This window comes from Plectropomus leopardus, chromosome 7 (assembly GCF_008729295.1).
Source record: "Plectropomus leopardus isolate mb chromosome 7, YSFRI_Pleo_2.0, whole genome shotgun sequence".
Lineage (NCBI taxonomy): Eukaryota > Metazoa > Chordata > Actinopteri > Perciformes > Serranidae > Plectropomus > Plectropomus leopardus.
This window is the reverse complement of record NC_056469.1, coordinates 28,320,563-28,340,270: the sequence shown is the minus strand read 5'-3', so window position 1 is coordinate 28,340,270 and position 19,708 is coordinate 28,320,563. Positions and strand designations below refer to the sequence as shown.

At 39.4% G+C, this 19,708-nt stretch overlaps 2 protein-coding genes across 3 annotated transcripts in view; both read left to right on the top strand.

Moving 5' to 3' along the window:
- The window catches only part of dgat1b (diacylglycerol O-acyltransferase 1b), a 45,965-nt gene extending 42,810 nt beyond the window's left edge, over positions 1-3,155 (top strand). Inside the window, exon 18 of one of the 2 annotated variants that reach the window (XM_042489759.1) lies at positions 3,121-3,155. The gene's annotated coding sequence lies outside the window, so the exon portion shown is untranslated. Of the gene's footprint in view, positions 1-298; positions 331-3,120 lie in introns of those variants that run through there. The other variant, XM_042489758.1, reaches the window with a different exon arrangement.
- On the top strand, positions 731-19,164 carry LOC121945534 (solute carrier family 45 member 4-like). The gene is made up of 13 exons (XM_042489756.1): positions 731-859; positions 3,037-4,012; positions 8,987-9,175; positions 9,270-9,449; positions 9,674-10,356; positions 10,522-10,665; positions 11,042-11,290; positions 11,473-11,592; positions 11,828-11,927; positions 12,580-12,660; positions 12,788-12,918; positions 13,225-13,293; positions 14,436-19,164. Exons 2-13 carry the CDS (start codon positions 3,796-3,798, stop codon positions 14,733-14,735), a joined length of 2,463 nt encoding a protein of 820 aa, XP_042345690.1. The 5' UTR covers positions 731-859; positions 3,037-3,795; the 3' UTR covers positions 14,736-19,164.
- The last annotated feature ends 544 nt before the right edge of the window (positions 19,165-19,708 follow it).

Sequence of the window (19,708 nt, the reverse complement as noted above, 5' to 3'; positions counted from 1 at the left end):
TGGGGGAAATAAAGGGGTGTTCAAGCGAGTAAAAATGTTTATTTATTTATTTTTTTATTTTTATTTATGTTTTTTTATTATTTTATTTATTTATTTAAATTCTACTGTGAATATTTATTTGACAGGAACAATGTAATTTAGCATGCTGCATGGAGGAGGAAAAGGAAGAACAAGAGGAAAACAAAAAGTGCAGATGGAAAATGGAGTCGGTTGACGCTTGTTGTACCTACCCTGTTTAGGTAACATATATTCATGAGTAACTTATTTATGTTATGTAATGTTATTAAGAAATAACAAAACACACACACACACACACACACACACACACACACACACACACACACACACATATAAAACAGAATTAAGAACACACAAAATAATAATACCCCATGTAAAAATAAGATAAACTCCAAAGAGAATAGAAATAATCTTCACATGAAGAAAACCCGCTTGATAATACTAGTAAAAGTGAGATAAAAATAAGGATTAAAATAGAATACACAGAATACATAACATAACATGGAAAATAAAACCAAAAAAAATTATTTGACATTCCTCCCCCGTTTTGCAGGCTCCCTTCTCATTAATAACGAACAGTCCCTAAACCAGGTTTATGGTGATCCCCCGCCCCCCGAAGGTGAGTAGCTTGTTGACGTCATTCGCGTCCCCTTAACGACCACGCCCCTCTTTGTTACTGTGGAAACCAGTGAGACTGATGAGTGTAGTGAAGCAGATGGTCACTCAGTTAGCCGGGTTGCTAACCTAAATATCATAGTTTTGCTGTCGCGTTATCGAAAATTGACACAGCCAAGGAAACTTAACGCGGAGCCACTTAAGCTTTAGCGGAGTAAAATCTCAGGTACGTTACATCTTTCTGTTTTTAATAATATAACTCGTTCTCTCTGCCTTAACCTGCTAACGCTAGCTGCCAAACTGTGATTTATTAGCTAACCTAGCTCGCTAAGGTAACGTTAGCCACAAGTCAAGTCTCAGCTAATGGGTCCACAGTCAGGTGTTTACTTAAACGTCGCCGTGTGCACCGTCCTCACGCGCTAAAATGACTGATATAACTTGGTAGAGGTAGAGGTAGGTTAACTGTAGACAGGTCGTCAGGTGGCTCAGGTAAGTCAGCGTTACTGTTAGCGATGCTTCCCCTCGAGCGAGCCATGTCCTTATAGATTTAACAAGCCCTCCAGACACACATCAAACATGTATTTATGTACACATTTCTAGATACCTTGCTCATCTAATCAAGCCCTATAAGGCGATATTTCTGACATCTCTCTTAGCAAAAGAAACAAGGTGCGAATGATTAAAATGGCCATGATTGCTGGTAATAAATGTATAGCTTTATTGTGGAAACGTGCAGATCCTCCTCAGTCTCCATGTGGCTTAAAGAAATCCCCATCATACATGGCATCAGAAAAAAATATGTTTAATCTTACTGGAAAACCATATCTCTTTGATAAACGCTAGTCTGGTTTCAGGTGCTACATGGGAAATACTTCTGAGTCTGTTGACAAAGAGAAATGACATATACACTCTTGTGTAGGCACCAGTGCTTTTATTATGGCCCTAGTCTGAGGATGAGGGTGAATTGGACAAGTCTTGTGGGATTATTATTACTTTACTTTATTTTATTTCAACTCTCTTGTGGATTACCTTGTGTGTTAGAAAAAAAATACTATACTAAAAAATATAGTTTTGTTCCAGCCTGTATTTATGATTTACTTACTGTACTTTTACTTAAGTATAGTTTTCAGGAACTTCATTTACAACTGTGGCTTTCATGTACTTCATCCACCACTGCACATTTTTAACTCTACACAGAGGCAGTTGAAGATATGTCTAGATTGCACAATACACATAGGTTACTCTGTCACTCACAGAAAATTCCACAGGACATCTGTGGAAAGCGCTTTCACGCTCAGCTGATTTTGTTTAAACCTTAACCAATAGGTGACTTAACTTTTATTTGGATGACCCAAGACTGAGTAAAAGTGGCCAAGTAAAGAGAAGAAAGGGGTGGGGTTTACTATATCCCCTAAATCAAATCAAATCTACCTATTTGTAACTGTTAGAAACTGTGCAAGAGCCAATGTGTTGTAACAAAGGTTGATTTCTTAATGTGGCTTTTGTTCAGGCCTCTGATGTCATAATAGTCCGTCAAGTTAATGCCAGTAAGATTAGCAGACACAAGGTGATTCATGAATGAAAACCTAATCTCTAATCCATGAGGTGTGGCAAAGTTGCGTCAGCCCTTTCTCTTTATATGATGCCTATTTCATCTATAAACCTATTACAGAATTTTTGTTGTGTATTACAGCTCAAGGCCAGTTTATTTAAACAGAAGGTTCCAGCAACAAGGCCATTCAAAGTGCTTCCCTTAAAACAAAAAAAGCATCGAGACAAAGTGCAAAAGAAACGCATAACCAGTGTAGATGAAGTTCCTGAAAACTATACTTGAGTAAAAGTACAGCTATCTTACCAGAAAATGACTTTGGTAGAGTGACCTATTAGAATATTAAAAGTATCTGATATTTTCTTTACTTGATTATCAAATGTGTTTTAGTATATATATTAAATGTTATTAGGTACTGAAAGTAAAAGTACAAGTACATGCTGTTAATATAAAAGCAAGCAGTCAGAATTTTGAGAATTATTACATTTATGTCTTTGTAACATGTACACCACTTTAAATTACAATCGTTGATTTGTTTGATGCAGTCTGTCAGAGCGTATTATATAAGATAGTAATTGAGTTTAAGTTTACGGCTTGTGTACTTTATGGGAGCAAAACATCATTTTTCTTAAGCCAAGAGAATTTTTATGTCCTATCCCAACAGAACTGAAACATTAATACCACTGGGAGCGCTTTAGTATTTGGCTCCTGACCCATGTGCTTTTAATCTCGCTTGTCAGTATTCGTAGAGCATGAATACAAATTTAGAAAATAAGTTAAGAAACAGAAATGGTAACAGCAAGGCCCCTCATACTACTTCAGCTCACATCTAACTGGTGTGTGTTTTTCTGCAGGTTGCTGTGTCACTCAGTGTGTCTTTGCCAAGAAGTTTCCACACGCTCTGACCCTGACTTGCCAGGAGGCGTGCACACACACACACACACACACACACACACACACACACACACACTCACACACACACACACACAGACAGACACGGACAAACACTAAAGCTAATTTTACAAAAATAAAAGACTGTATGCACACAGCCTCCAGCACAAACTAACCAGCCACAGCAAACACATTCAAAGACCAACTCTGACTCACGACTGCAACCAACAACACACATAACGCCACTCCCTGCCTTCCACCTCTTCTGCTCCTCCTCGCTCCTCCCTGTACCTCTGGAGCTACGCAGAACTTTTTGTTTTCTCCTGATTTTTGAATCTTCAACAGAGGAACAGCTCTTCTGCTGAGCAACTGGCGGCGTGATGTCCACAGGATAAAATGTATGGAATATATTTTTATATCATCTTTTTGGATATATTGATCTCATTATAATGATGATTCCTGCCACCAACTCAATTATTTGTGATCCTTTGGCTTTGAACCCAGAAGGAGCTCACCTGCAAAGATGCACTTTGTTTAATTATTCTGGATGCCTTTGGCTTCACTTACGCAGTGAGTGAGCAAGATGAAAATAATGGACATTATATGTTCTATTAGCATATGATAATAACATAGTATATTTCTGCGCATATCGGATATAGTAGCAATAAGTGGTACACACTGATACCAACCATTCTGCACAAGAAATCCATTATAAGACTGAAATGGGAGGAGAAGCAGAGGAGAGGGAGGCCTCTGGCCCTCAGGAGAAGAGGAAACCCAAGGAAGAAGAGAGTGACAGCGAGAAGGAGGTGGAAGAAGAGGGCAGAGGCATGCAGATCCCTCTGCATCGCTGGATAATGCACGGAGCAGTGATGTTTGGACGAGAGTTCTGCTATGCCATGGAGACAGCCCTGGTGACGCCAGTACTGCTGCAGATAGGTAAGCAGACGCAATACAGTCATACAGAGACAGACGCACTCTTCTCTCACTTAAGCAAATGCTCTAGTGATGTCACTTCATCACAGAGATGTACACATGAAAATTCAGCAATACTGGCAGCCCTGGGATTTCCACTTTACAAGTGTTACCAGCACATTGCGTCATGCAGTGTTTCCTACCGCATTAGAAAATATGTGTGTGTTTGTGTGTGTGTGTCTTTTAAATGCATGTGTGTCCCTTTGTATCATTCTGTGTCCTCTCTCGAAATTCTGAATTTTTTTTTTTTGGAGCAAAGCGCAGGTGGAATAAATGCAAACTTTGAGCGAATGCCAAATTTTAGACCCAGCAGAATTTTCGCACCTTCTTAAGTTTCACTTTCAATGTGCCTGACATTGAACATTAGCAACTTGTACGTAATAGATGGGGCAGTGCAAAAGACGAGCACACTTGCCTGTCTAAATATGCATTCCTCAGTTTATTCAGAGGAGGCAGAGTTATTACACACTGGTATGGTAATAGTCCTGTCAGAGTAGCCATATAATGTTTCAAAGCTGGTATTTACAGTAGATGAAATGTGTAGCATGCTCTTTACCCTGCCAGGAATCTTGGGATATATTTGCAGCTGTGTTGACACCCCTGGTTAGTCATTAAAAAAAAAAAAAGACAATAAAGTTACCTTGTACCTTTTAAAGACCCACATTGAGTGTTTACCCAGATTCAGCTATGTGTTATTTCTCCTTTTTTTTATTTATTTCTGAGAGAATAGTTAAGTTTGTGTTGCAGCCCACCATGCACGTCAGTCTAAAATCCAGCTGTTACAATAGTCAGGTAAAAGCACCAACACTGTGGAATTTAACAGTTGTTTCATTAGCCAGACTGTATCCATTGATTTCCCAGGCTGCACCACTGTGTCATGTAACCTGTCTGCCCAATAGTAGCCGACCGTGGGCTATGCAGTTAGATGTCAGGTTTGCCACCATAGCAGAAATGAAACAAAGGCATTTTTCCCTGGCTAGGTATGACAAGAATGTCTAACACAGCACATTTTAGTCTCTCTGTTTTCCTTCCTATTCACAATATTGTAAAAAAAAAAAAAAAAAAAGATTATTACAACTTTTAAGCAAATCCCATTCAGGATTTTTTGAAAGCATTGTAGGCAACCAGTTTTGTTTGGTTACTGAAATACTGAAATTACTAATTTTAACACCATACCTTAAAAAGTATGGATATTCAATACCATTTTGATACATCTGGGAAAAAATGACATTGAGTGCATGCAATTTAAATTTTTATTAAAAAGATGAATACCATAAGGGTATAACCAGACAACAAGTAGCAAAGAACAGCAGAAAGACTTTAAGTATGAATGATAAATACTTTGTTTTTTAACTTCAGTGAAAACAATATTCTTTGTGCAATAGTACACATGTATTTGTCCATGAGCACATAAATGTAGGTTTTTAAGACTCCTTTACAGGGACACTTTCTTGAAATACATACTGCATGTTGTTGAACTTGTTTGGAAGGATGCTTTAGCCTTCTTGCAGCACAAACCTACATTGGTGTGTCATATTTTGGCTAACAGGTACCCTTGCAGTCTTTTCCTTAAAATAAATAAAAGCTGTGTGGACACTTAGTGTTGTTCAACAAAACACATTGTTTGTTTGTCCTTGAGGGCTAACAAGCAAACTAAGTGTATTTTCGTCCTCATTAAACAATTGCAGAGACTTTTTTAATTATTTGAAACCTGCACTGCTTGCATTCAGATTAACTATCTAACAGTCTTCTTCCCTGCATTTGCAGCAGCATTACCGCCTTCTGTCGATCAGTGAATAATGTTACACCATTGGCTTAAATGTGTATCACCCACCTGTGCGTGCACTTGGACATGCATTCTTGTCCTCGTGAATGGGACAAACTAAACAGAGACTAGCTTAAAAAAAACTTTAGGCCCATTGACAGAGGGAGTGAGTTGTGAGGGGGAGAGGGAGGCAGAGAGGAACATTTTTCCTACTGCAAGAAAGTTATCTGCTGTTTTGTTGACTTAGTGGACAGGGACGACAGGAGCAGAAGCATGGCAGCGTGGGTAACATGTTGTTCCCGTGAGAACCAGCTGACTGAGTCTCACTCCATCAGTTTTTTTTTTTTTTTACATTGAATCATTTCTTTATAAGGAGTGGAAAATAAATCAGGATGTTGTCATTTCATTTCCTCTTAAACTATGTTTAAGAAAAATGACAATAAACTTACCTTTTACCTTATACATTGTACCTTGTACCTTTAGCAGAAACATTTTTTTTAATTATAACTGACAGCTGATAGTGTATTGCGCATACATTTCACTTATACTGGGGCCAAATCAGCACACAGAAAGTTGTCAAACCACACTTACGAAACCCACATTACGAAAAAGCTTCAGTGAAAGTGTTCACTAATTTCAGTGCATGTTAAAGTCCCGTTCTGTCTGATGTTGGTCAACCGGAGGCGATCTCATCACTTTCCTGGCTGCTTGGTGCATATTTCTGTTTGTGTTGTTGTAACAGGCCGCTTTGTTATCTGAACTGTTCCTGCCATCCTAAAAGCCGTTGGTAAAGGAAGCTGCTTAAGAGCGGTTCTACAGCCTTGCACTGATATGCAAGAGCTGTCATGTGCTATGCTTTTATAAACAATGAAACAGAGGAAAATACTCACCTTTTTGTGCAGTGAAATAGAAAAAAAGCCTCTCTTCTCAGACATCTAGCATTTTCTTTCTGGTAAATCCCTGCATGACAAACCTATGAATAAGTTGGCTTATTGTCAATAAGTTTTGTAACAAGTTGAGGGGACAAAACACAGCCTAGTAAATGAGTAATTCATTACAAAGAACATTTATGCTCATATACGTCCTAAAAGACAGGGTGTATGATAAAAAACATTCAAATTAAATTCAGTTCAAACATTTGACAGAACTCGGCATCAGTAGTATTATGTTAAATGTAAATGTAAAAGACCATGTTTCTGGCTTTATCAGAAAGATGGTGCCTCAGGTGCAAAATTAACACAAAAGGCAAACTTTATTTAATGCAGGAAAGGCCATACTGCCTGAACAAGCAAAGTTTTTAACCGTTTCTACAAGTAAAATGTTTTTCTTCAGGTTTTTTATTTGCATTCCTGTTTCATAAAGTGCCCTCCAATGTCATTTACTCCATTGAACTGACACTGTTTAAGAAATACTGGCGATTCTCCAAGGCTGTAATATTGTGAAAGCACAAATGATTCAGCAAAATACATTATGTTGCTGCAATAATGTAGCTTTTTATTTAACCATGAGGTCAAATGTAATAAGATAGAGGCACATGTAAGGTAAAGCACTCTGTCATATAAAGTCTTTACTGAAAACAGAATTTAAAAACCTGGTTTCACCTTCTCCAACTAGAGTATACTTTAGTTCAGTCCAAATACACCCTTTACCCCTACCACTTAAAGCCCAGACACACCAAATCAGCATCAAAGAACTAGTGACGACAAAGGCTGACTGTTGTGCCGCCGACTGCCAACAAGCACATACGTTCTGTACCTGTGTGAGAAGAAAAAACTCTCCACACCAGCAAAAAAGTGAAACTGGAAGATTGACAGGATGGGTTCAAGACGCTCGTTTGCCAGTTAGCACATTGACAACACAACCTGATGTTGAATGAACAAAGGACATGTACAATGTGCCAGCGAACAATAACACAAACAGCTATGAGTCATTTCTGTGAAGGAGCTCAGTGACAAGAAAAATAATCTCACCTCATAAAATAAGTTTGTTTCAAGCTTGAACCCTCTTGATTTGAGCCAATTATTTTACTCACTTCAATTTCTCTTCTCTCCATTTATCTTTTTGTCCACTGAGTTGAACAGCCAATCAGCATGATTTTATTCACCAACAGGTTCCACTGGCTTAGACTTCGTTTTAACATGCTTAATCGGCCAAAAAATTGCTGATAAGGGCCAATTGGTGCCATTGTTGGGGGACACAACTCAAAAACTAGGGCGACAGACGCTCACCAACATTGGCCGACAGCGGACTGTGGGCGTGGTGTGTCAGGGCCGTTAGTGCTTATCTCCACATCATTGGGTAGGATGTCTAGATTCTGTTGGGATACAGGAGTTGGGTGAAGTATTAGGGCTACATGTGCCTCCAAACGGGGGTTTTCAGAGGTATACTGCAAACTGAGTGTAATGATAAATTGTTGGCATGAAGACTACATATGTGACAAACCCTAAAATGTATTTTCTTTGTTGATAAAGCTTTAAAAATTTTGATAACCATTGTATTATCTCAGTTTAATGTTGTTTCAGTGTATTATGGTCCTTCTCTTTGTGACAAGCATGACATGAATAATGTAATTAGTATGCTGATACTTAATAGACAACCAGAAAGCTAGCTAACTTTAGATTGTTATTGCTGATTTGTGCATGTCAGTCCCACATTGTGACTCATTTTTATGTTGCATTCCCCAACCCTTAATGGCATTTCCCTTTGGGATCAATAAAGTTACGGTCGATCTATCTGTAATGCTCAAAATTTAGCTACAGTCCTGCAGAAAAGCTAACATTAGGCTACAGAGCTCCACTAGTGTTCTGGTAATAAAGTAATGTTATTTTTTAAAATTTAACGTCTTGTTAGATGGATAGTTTGAAACTTAAGTTCACAGTTTGTGAACGTCCATGCTTTACTGTCTCTTATCAGATAATGGCAAATGTATTTTAAAAAATACCCTGGTCGTGTTTGTTTATGTAACACCATCGATCACAATGATTCTACTGATGATGTGTCTTGAAGGACTGTCACATTTCATGTGGGTAGATTTCAGCCACTAGACCTTGTAACTCTGTTCTGAGGGGTAAAGAAGCACTCAAACATGAAGGGTAGGGGTAAAATTAAGATGAAATTGAGCTTGTGCCTGGTTTCTTAGTCTTGAATCTACCATTGTGTTTGCGTTTTTTTAGGTCTTCCTGAACAGTATTACAGTTTAACCTGGTTTCTCAGTCCTATCTTGGGTCTCCTCTTCACACCTGTGATTGGCTCAGCCAGTGACCGCTGTACTCTGCGATGGGGCCGCAGAAGACCATTCATTCTGGCGCTGTGTGTAGGTGTGCTGCTGGGAGTGGCGCTCTTCTTAAATGGATCATTAATAGGTGAGTAGAAGGTTTTCAAAGATGATCACCACTTACACATTATAAGAATTACAGTTCATCCCATCTCTGTATATATCTTTCGTTGGTCTGTCAGGCCTTTCGATTAGTGATAGTCCCGGCAGTCAGCCGATTGGCATCGTCCTCACAGTAGTAGGTGTGGTGGTGCTGGACTTCTGTGCTGATGCCTCTGAGGGACCAATCAGAGCTTACCTTCTTGATGTTGCCGATACTGAAGAGCAAGACATGGCTTTGAATATTCATGCCTTCTCTGCTGGTAAGACATGCATGCATGAAACACACACACACACACACACACACACACACAATCTCATGAACCTGCATGGGATGGGGTTTATGGGATTTATTGTTTTGTGTGTGTGTGTGTTTTTTTAAATATAGTGATATCCAATTAAGTATTAAGAATTGTATAATTTTGCTATTGTTATAGAAAACTTAATTTAGATTTGTGTATCTGTGTCTATACTTTTGTCTCTCCAGGGCTTGGCGGAGCAGTGGGCTACATGCTGGGTGGACTAGACTGGACTGGCACAGCTCTGGGTCAAGCATTTAAATCCCAGGAACAGGTCCTCTTCCTGTTCGCAGGCATCATCTTCATTATCTCTGTCACACTGCACATGCTCAGCATCCCTGAGCAAAACTTTGCTCCATCAAATCACATTAAAGGCACAGGAAGTGGGGAGTCTCTCAGCCAGCTGTCTTTCAGGCCCGTTAACAACACGCCACCTTCACTTGATGTGATTGCAGAGGAAGTGGCTTCAGCTCAAGCCCCGTCCAGAGAGGGTAACCTGTCAGATTCCGAGAATGAGGAAATGGATTTTCTTGCCGTGGAGCGAGTGCGGAGTAAGAGCGATTCAATCTTAGCCATGCCAGATGCTACGATCGAGTTGGATTCTGATCTCGAACCAGATGTACAGCTTTTCCTGCCAGAGGTGCATCACTTTCTACCAGAGATACAGGGAGATCTAGAAGATGTTTTCAAGCCATCAGACCACAGTACTGGGTCACCGTCTCCTTCTGGTGGACCACCTGCCCTTCATGATGGGATGGTGACATTAGAGCCTAAAAATCCAGCTTGGCCTGAACTTAAGGGTCCAACAAACGGCCCTTCTTCTCTCCTTCAGAATAGTTCTGGCTCAAAGGACTCATATCTGAAAACACAGGTGAAATCAGCTGTTAAAGTGGCAAATGTCATCTGTATTGGCTTAAAATAACATTGCCAAACAGAAATAAATATTATAAAGTGTCAGTTTTAGCAAGTTATTTGATTTGTGATTATTTTCCCTATTTGTTTCATGTACATCTCTGCCTCTTTCCTGTCCCAGCAGGTCAAAGCTGCCAACGGTGTCAATGCTCGCTTGTCTTCTGATCACTCCAGTGCAATGAAAGGCCACGCCTCCACTAGGCTGCCAAACCGCCCCTCCAACACCTCAGTTTCATCACGACCACACTCACACACCTTCTACAGACAGGTACATTTACCTTTTTCTAAATACAACACCAAACATTTACTTTCATCCGCCCTTTTTCTGCATATACAGTATGCTGTCAAATTGGCAACTCGTGCACCAACATTTTTGCTGACTCTGAGTTATTGTTACGACTTGAGGGTGCGTTAACGTGAATTTTCCTGGTGGGGAGCTCATTTTTCCAATTATTCTGACACCACATGAATGCAGGATATTGCTCAGAGTCAGGATGAAGTTGTTTGTATGAGGTTCTTCAGAAAGCTGCAAGAAGCAATACCTCAGGCCAAACACAGTCAGTTCTATACAGGCATGTTTTGAACGGGCACTGCACCAGTTTTACAAATGTGAATAAGCCAATGTTGATCTCTTTTCTCTTCAGCCCTCCTTCACTTTCTCCTACTATGGACGAGTGGGATCACAGCGCCATCGACTGAAAAGGACAGCACCACTGAGCCCTCGACCAATCACCACCTCACGCAGTCTGAATGATCTGAGTGAACTCCAGCGGTGTGCAGACAGGCGGGAGTTGCAGCTGTCAGCTAGCAGTCTGTCATCTGAGGGCTCCAGCATTGAGGGAGGACCAGATAAGGGTACAACTGTTCGGCTGCTCTGGTTGTCCATGCTGAAGGTGGAGTAAACTGCAAATGTCTTTTAAACTGACGTATTTTTCTCTTATATTTTATTATTACACTGCATCACATTTACAGCATTTTCTGCAAATTGATAAACCAAACTTGTTTTTTTGTGGAATTCCCTCCTCATGCTTACCTGCCAGTCCTTATTCCTTTTTTTGTCTTCTGCCCTCGATAGATGCCGAGGCAGCTTTGGAGACTATGTGTGTGTCACCTTCTCACATGGTTCTCCATTATAGCTGAAGCTGTGTTTTACACCGATTTCATGGGGCAAGTCATCTACCATGGAGACCCCACGGTATGCACACAAACACACCCTCGTGCCCTTATGTGTGTTACTGTTTAAAGACAGTTGTGCTAACTGATAGCATGTTATGTAAAATGAAGACCACACAGTAGAGGAAAACAGAGGAATAAACTCGGCATGCTACACAAAGTCATGAATTCCAAATATAAACTTTACAGTATCAATTATTCAGTGTGTCAGGTTAAGTATAAGATTACATTTCTAAAATAATTCTGCTTTGTTTCAGGCACCAGCTAATTCCACAGAACTGCTAAATTATCACAGAGGAGTGCAGATGGGCTGCTGGGGCCTGGTGGTCTATGCTGCTACTGCTGCGGTCTGCTCTGGTAAAAAAACAAGCAGTGTATCAATGTGTAGATTTGAATTTAAATCTTCTTACTGCTGTTCATGCGTACAAAACAAGTGTTCAGTGATACAGAGAGTTTGCGGAGTGCTGGAAAAAATACTGAAAATTCAAATGAACCACATGACACTTCCTTATATTTCATCATGGGTGCATCACATGGAGCAACTTCAGTGAGATGAAATGAAGATGAAATGAGATGAAATCATGAGTTCTGCCGGCGCTGCATTTAAGGGCCTGCAAAAGCATCCGAATTCAAAGAGGGGACACAGAATGATTAAAGAAGAGACTCACACAAGATAGACTTTACGCAGCTATGCCTAATAACAACATGATAACCTTTAGTTAGTTAAATTATATCACATCATTTATGTTTATGCATTTTCATATTTAAAAGTGAATTGTTTGCTTTGATAAGATCTTTAAAAAAAATGCTTGAAAAAGTACTTGGAAATTCTTGAATGTAATTTTGTGATAAAATTGTAAAAAAAAAAAAAAAAAAGTTATTTTGTTTTAATATCTGTATGAACTCTGGATACAATGAAACTTTCTCTTTCCCCTTTCTAACATGTCTCCCTACACTGTTTTCAATAATTGATATTTCTCTGTCTGCATCTTTTCGTCTCTCCTCTCAGCAATCCTCCAGAAGTACCTGGATAATTTTGATCTGAGCATTAAGATCATCTACATTGTTGGAACTCTGGGATTCTCCACAGGTCAGTTTCCACGGTGGCAGAAATGGTTTAAAAAGATAAAATGAAGTACAGTGAGTTCAGGAGGTGTTGCATATTGTCATAACTAGAATGAAGTGAAATGTAAAACCTTTCATCTCTCTGCCCTCAGGAACTGCTGTCATGGCAATCTTCCCTAATGTTTATGTTGCCATGGTGATGATCAGTACCATGGGCATCATCTCCATGAGTATCTCCTACTGTCCCTATGCATTACTCGGGCAGTACCATGAAATCAAAGAGGTATTTACACAAATCAGTTCACACTTACGCGTCCATGCACACAATGCAAGAAAAACAAAGTTTTCTTCACAAATTCAATGTAACACATGCTAAGTATTTGATATCCAACAAACATTTGGCAGGTGAAGTACTCTTTAAAGCCTCTGCCTCAAAGCATTTGAAGAAAGGTGCAAGCTTAGTCAACATCATGATGGTATTTTGACTTATCCTAAAAGCTAAAAACACTTCATCATGAGAACTTACACTGACATTTTTTGGGTTATCTGATTGAAGTGACAGTCTCTCCTTCACTTGTCCTCTGCTCAGTACATTCACCACAGTCCAGCAAACACAAGAAGAGGTTTTGGTATTGACTGCGCCATCTTATCCTGCCAGGTGAGCTTTAATACTTTTTTCCCACTTCATCTTCAAACTTAAAGTCACCCTCTAGACACATTTCAAAGTAAATACTAATATTTTATTTTCATTTGGTTTACCATGTATTGTTAAAAAAAAACCTGACAGTGCGCATCACGATGGTATGCGTTAGAGGAAACACTGGAGAGATTCAGACATAGATGTTTGAGCCTTAGTCAAACTCAGATGAGGAGTCTGTTGTGAACTAAAATCAGACACTAGCAGTCGTATGAAAATGGTAAGTGTAAGTAGTAAGCATCTTTTATTTTTATGTTGTTTTGGCTGATAGCGTTAGTGGTTTCAAGCATACAATAATATCTGTTATGATGGGGTTTTGGGTAGATGTTGGAAGGAAACCCCAGGGTCCAGTTTCCATTCAAAAACTGCACAATCTCCCAGCTGTTTACTGTCAAAACTTTCACTTTGCTAATGTAAACTGTCTTTTTTTACTGATAGTCTCCTCTGTACTGGAGGTTTCAGGTTTCTTTGTTGGTTTTGTGTTGAAGCCTGTTTCCCCTGTAGATACATGTTTCCCGTATTAAACGTGGTTGCCTCATGTAATATTGCTAGGGCTCAGAATTATGCCAGTACCAGTAACGTCTCTCCTCTCTCCTCCTCTGTGCTGCTGCCTACACAGTCCACAACTGCTTGTACCAAAGAGTGGTGTGAAAGTCAAGAGTGATCCCTCTGCAGCAAAATCTGGGGACCAAAATGTCCCCAAAATTACATTGCATACTGACTAGCAAAATATTTTTTTAAAGGACTGCTTGACTTGAAGCAGTCTCAGTCAATTTAGGGGTATCCAACTGATGATTCCAGTTTCCAACAGCAAACCTAATCTAGGTTAAATCTTAGATTTAAGGAAAATGCACAGAAATCGCCCCTTCAGTAGAGGAATGTGAAAACACCTCTCTGCTTTGCACAGAAAAAAAAGTCAGTATAGTCAAAGTTCAGACAGTTTAGGGGACATGAACAGAGGAAAAACACATTTTTGATTAAAGGGGTACTTAAACTAAACTAGCTCTCTACTCTAGGGGTGACAACAAGAATCTACGGTAAACATGGGTCTAGTTACAGTGTATACTATGGTGTTGAATCATTCTATCTTGTTGAACTCCCAGGTCTATATCAGCCAGATTTTGGTTGCTTCGGCCCTTGGAGCTGTCGTCGACGCAGTCGGCAGTGTGCGTGTCATTCCTGCAGTGGCCTCTGGGGGCGCCTTCCTTGGCTTCCTTACTGCCTGTTTCCTCGTCATTTATCCTGACATGGAGCCCAGCAGTTCAGAGCAGGAGCAGGGCTTGGTGGGTTTCCCTGGAGATTTAGACCCAAACGGAGGAAGGACCAGTGACCAGAGGTTGGCTCTGCTGAACCTCACAGACGGAGATAGTTTAAAGAAGACAGAGAATCACTCTGTTGCCTAAGCATTAACATGTAAAGAAACATTAAGGTTTCTCCTCACTAAGCACAAACCACAGCATGTGGGAATTGTACCAAACGTCTGTGCCATTCTACAGGAGGAAAGAGGGATAACATGTCAGAAAGCTGACTTCAGAAATCTAGGTGGGATGGATTTCGATGGATTATCTTCTTGGATTAGAGGACTGAAAAGAAGAAACAATCTCAGTGTTGGGCTGCTATGTTTGACTTATTACTACCTCAGCCTTAAAACAAATAAATGTTTGCATGGTTAGATGGATAGAAGTAAGCCATAAAGTTACAACTGGTGCAAAGCGGTGCAGAGTGCAGCGCAACTGTCATTGATAGTTTCAGAGTGATGAAGCTGTCATTTTCACAGCCAGTGCCCACATTGTAAAAGTAGCAAATGTTCTTGCGCCCATCTGTGCATCCATGGGCCTATAGGTTAAATATGGTATGATCAGGCACATTTTTGGCATTTAGAGGCATAAAGTTGTTGCGTCATTGACCAACAACAACCTGGTCTGAAGTCAGAGCCGCTTCATTTACTTGTTATTTCGTTATTCGTTATTCGTTATTTCGTTATACTTGTTGAGTCGTTATTCAAATTAAAAGATGTGCCTTCATAGGCAGGTTTACAAGGTGTGCACACTCACTTGTTACACACATGTTGATGGTTTGAATTTGGACAAAATACACACACACACACACACACACAGTATATATTCTCTACAATGTCAACAGAGCAGAGATCAGAGCAGAGCTGCTATCTGACTTCATATTAAGAGATATGACGGCTTAACTTCATTGATTTTTTAAGTAGCTAAACATTTAGTTCTGATTCCTCTGTCAAGTTTATAACTGCATATTTTAGATTTGCTGCTTAAATGTTCCACAAAGTTTACATTACATTATTGCTCTTACTGCATTATTCTCAGCAGAAATCTCCTGCTTCTCCATCTGTAAAGCCCACCATGATAATAGCAATGCGACAGGTATGTACATGTGCAAAGGGAATAAAGGGAATGGGAGATGACTCTCTGATTGGTGGACTTTACGTTTTGCCTACAACACACCAATGATTAAATAAGCGACTAAATACCACCCCTTTGCCCCTTGTACCTTACTTTGCACCCAAATAATTTCCCATCAAACATGGAAAAAGTGGAGTTGGATGCACCCTAAATGCACTTAGACCATGCTCTATAGATTTAAAAATAGCTCTAAGGAAAATGAGAAGTGTATCAGTCTGAAACTATCGATGACAGTTGTGCTGCGTTGTGCGAGCGGTGTAAGATAGAGCACTAAGAGCCACTTGACAGTGAGTCTGTCAGACTGTTGAAACTAACCGCTCGTACTGAAACAAACGTGAGCCTCCTTTGCAAAAACACAATTGGGAAGCACACACAGCACTTTCTGTCTCACTTCTGAACATACCTGTCACACCAATGCTGCAGAATGATGTAATGTGTGATATTTTACCTCACAGAAGCTGCTTCATAACTGCTGAAGGGACAATCATAGTGCTGTGAACTTGTGCAGCTTATTGATGTAAATATTTACTTCAGTCTGTGAATGGAATATCTTAATATTATAATATTATTTTAAATGCCCAGTTTCCAAAACACAGATAAAGCCTTCCACATATGCTGCAGATTTAACAAAACAGTTTAATTTCATGCATTTTTAAAAAAATTCACGTCAAAAATGTTGGAATCTGTTACATAGCAAGTCAGTGTGTTTTTACGCCTGTACAGAAACTGAAATTCAGAATGCCACATTTTCCTGTCGTGCCATTTCAAACATGAGACATTATATAATGTACTTAGGAAATTAAACCAGGAGCTGTGATAATGTATTTTTGGCCTTATGGTTCAGTCTGCAGATGGATCTGTTATCCACATTGGTTTTATTTAAATAACCTACCAAATTCAATGCAAAGTCTAAACCAAGACCGAATTTGTTGTGAATTTACACTCTAATCTCTCAAATTTGACCCCAGGTATATTTGGGTTTCATCGTGATTTGTATTGGAGGTGGCATTCCTTTTACTTTCTATTGAATTAATTCAAAAGGTGTTTTTGAAGAAAAAAGCCATTCCAGATACAGTTAAAATTTGAAACAAGTTCATCATAGCGCATTTATCATAATTCAGTCAGTTAGAAAGTATAATTGGATGGAAATGCGCTGCCATAAAGTCAAGTTACATTTATTTATAGAGCACATTTTAAAACAACAAACGTTGACCAAAGTGCTTCACAAGAAGATAAAATAAATTGGAAGCATGTTCAAATAGAAACTCCGGGAATGAACAAATAAAGTTATGAATAGAGACAGAGCGCAGCGCATCATACACCAGAGGCCACACCCATCAGGTGGGGAAAACTAGTGGCGCCACATTATGTAACTGAACAGTGAAATGCTAACAAAGTGTCTGTAGCTAGCTGGAACATTTGATATCAGCAAGTCAAATGCATATTTTAAAACCTTATGTCTTACATGAAAAGCTTCAGACACCTTCAAACAATACAAAGTTAAAGAAGAGCGATAGATTGTTTTCCCCCACGGGAGGGTGAGGGACTTAAATGCGCTCTGTCTCTATAGGAGAAAGTAAGAGCATATAATATCATGATACAAATCATAATAACTTAATTCATAACACAAAAATAGCATTGTGAAAAACAACAAAATGAAATGCAGGTAGAGTCAGGCGGTGTGGTCGAGCATGTCAACATAATGATGGTTAAAAGGCTAAAGAAAAGAGATGGGTCCTACGGGACTGCTGTTCGCGCTTTGTGTCGGGAGTCTAATCCCTCCTTTCTGAAGGCTCATCTCAGGGGAACCTCATCACTCCTGAACAGGAGAGTTGGTATCAAAATCCAGGGAGCCTTAAGTTCACCAACAAGAGCAGTCTATATTTTAATGAGGGCAGTTTAATATTAGATGGTTCTTAACTGTTCCTGAGGCCCTTCATGCTGCATATTGAATGCTAGAGAGGACCACTTCTATGCAAGGCCAACGGCTGATCTATGCAAACTTGAAATTCCCATTGGCTGAGCTGTTTTGACCAAATGAACCTTAAAAGCACACAATCTTCTCAGTTCACTTTCCACCTTGTAGAATTGTTCAACTCGGAAATAACAACGCCACAAGCGAAGAGAGATTTTTCAGCAAGAACATCTCTGTCTGCTAGAAATTATGTTTGTATGTCACCAAACTGCTTTCTTAATTATGTTGCAACGTAATCGCTGCTTTCTTTCAGGTAACCAAACACGACATTCATGTACCACGTGAATGTACAGATGAAAAAAAGCTTCCTGGCTAATTCTGGCATTTTTATACCTTATGTATTTATTCATTTGCACTACCCCTAATGAACTAAACCAAAACCACATAGGCTCAGAAGGAGGTGGTTTGGGAGGATGATGGATACACACAGTGCAGGACCTTGACACCAGAACTTTGACTTTATTTCCAGAATTAGGCAAAAAAACCAAACTCTGGTCAAGGTAAGAAAAGATTGTGAATTCAGTTAAATGTTATTAAAAGGTTGGCGTAATACAGTGCACAGCACAGTTGGGCTTCTGTGTGGAAATATGGAAGCCAAAGGAAAAGGCTGTGTGGCTGTGTAAAGCGGTGAAAACACTTTAAGTATAGCATACACTTAGGCTGATATTGATTTTATTTAGGTGGGCCTTTTTTAAAGTGGCTAAAATATTTTGTGATGTCCACCCCAATCCACAGCAGTGTCATCCTGAGCTTTGAGGTGCGAGCTTCGTCTGTTTCTGCTAACAGGTAGTGCACCGACCACCATCTACTGTGTGTTATAGACTGACTATAGATGGGTATCACATACAGCCCCTCTTTGAAAATCTTGAACTCTCCCTTTAAGTTATTTTTTACTAATGTTTCCCAAGCAATATAAGGTGATAAATCCTTTACATTTGCATGATGATAAGTCCCTGGAGATCAAAATGGAACAGGAATATTTTTTCGTTAAATCTAAAGACACATTAAATCTTTATTTTTCTCTGTTTAATCAAAAGACCAGAGAGAAAAGAGGCAGCTGAACCAGCACATTTGGTTCTATCTACAGCTGTCATTCATTTTACTTTAACTTGCCGTCATTTGGATGAGTGATTTAATCTCAGCTGGTCTAAATGTTTCAGAGATGTTTCTGTTTCACCAATAAGCTTTTATGATGGAAACACTCCATTTTAGTGCCAGACTACTAGAGTTATTGAAATAGTTTTGATTTTATACAAAATGTAAAGACTTTTGGGGTTATATTATGTGTTTTGGTTTGAAAGTCAATCACTGGTGTGTTTTTTTTAAGCAATTTCAGGGTTTTTTTGCTACGGCACACACTTTTGTACAATGTAAACAAGGTATTTTTGTACCAGTTATTTGAAAAAAAGACTGAATGCAACTTCACTTGTGTTTGTTTTTTCTTAATGCCCGTCACTCACACTTTATTTCTACATGTACTCTAAATAAGCTCTCCTTTTTTTATGACTGTTTGATCGCTGTAAAAGTAAAGATGGAGATGAAATAACTTCACAATTAGCACTAAGTAATGGGAAAAATGATTGTATTTACGATGACTCAGAAGAAAGTAGAAGGCAGATTTATTTGTCATTTTTCAAACTTTCAAATTACTGATTTCCTGTCACTGAGTGAGCCTCAGTCGCATTTCATCCACTTTATTCTCTAGGATTGGTAGAGGAACAGCTCTCAGTCCAAGTTGGGTTAGCCTCGGCCCTGATGCCAGCTCTCCTTCCACTCTTCATCCGGCGCTTTCCATTTTGTTTCTCCCCTCTGGTTTGACTGGCAGCTCTGCGTATGCTGTTGGTCCAGTGCTTCCCCATCGCAGAAAGAAGCAAAAGGGGCCATGGAGTCAAAAAAATAGAAAAATATAGCAAAAAAGTAGCAGGGATTTGAGGAGCTACTGACTGCTGCATCTACATGCGCTGTTGTC

Bases quoted from the DNA above. Each gene is read 5' to 3' on its own strand.
- LOC121945534 (XM_042489756.1), top strand. From the start codon at position 3,796: ATGGGAGGAGAAGCAGAGGAGAGGGAGGCCTCTGGCCCTCAGGAGAAG. The intron at 4,013-8,986 runs GTAAGCAGACGC...GCGTTTTTTTAG, and splicing joins GCCAGTACTGCTGCAGATAG to GTCTTCCTGAACAGTATTAC. The intron at 10,357-10,521 runs GTGAAATCAGCT...CTGTCCCAGCAG, and splicing joins ACTCATATCTGAAAACACAG to GTCAAAGCTGCCAACGGTGT.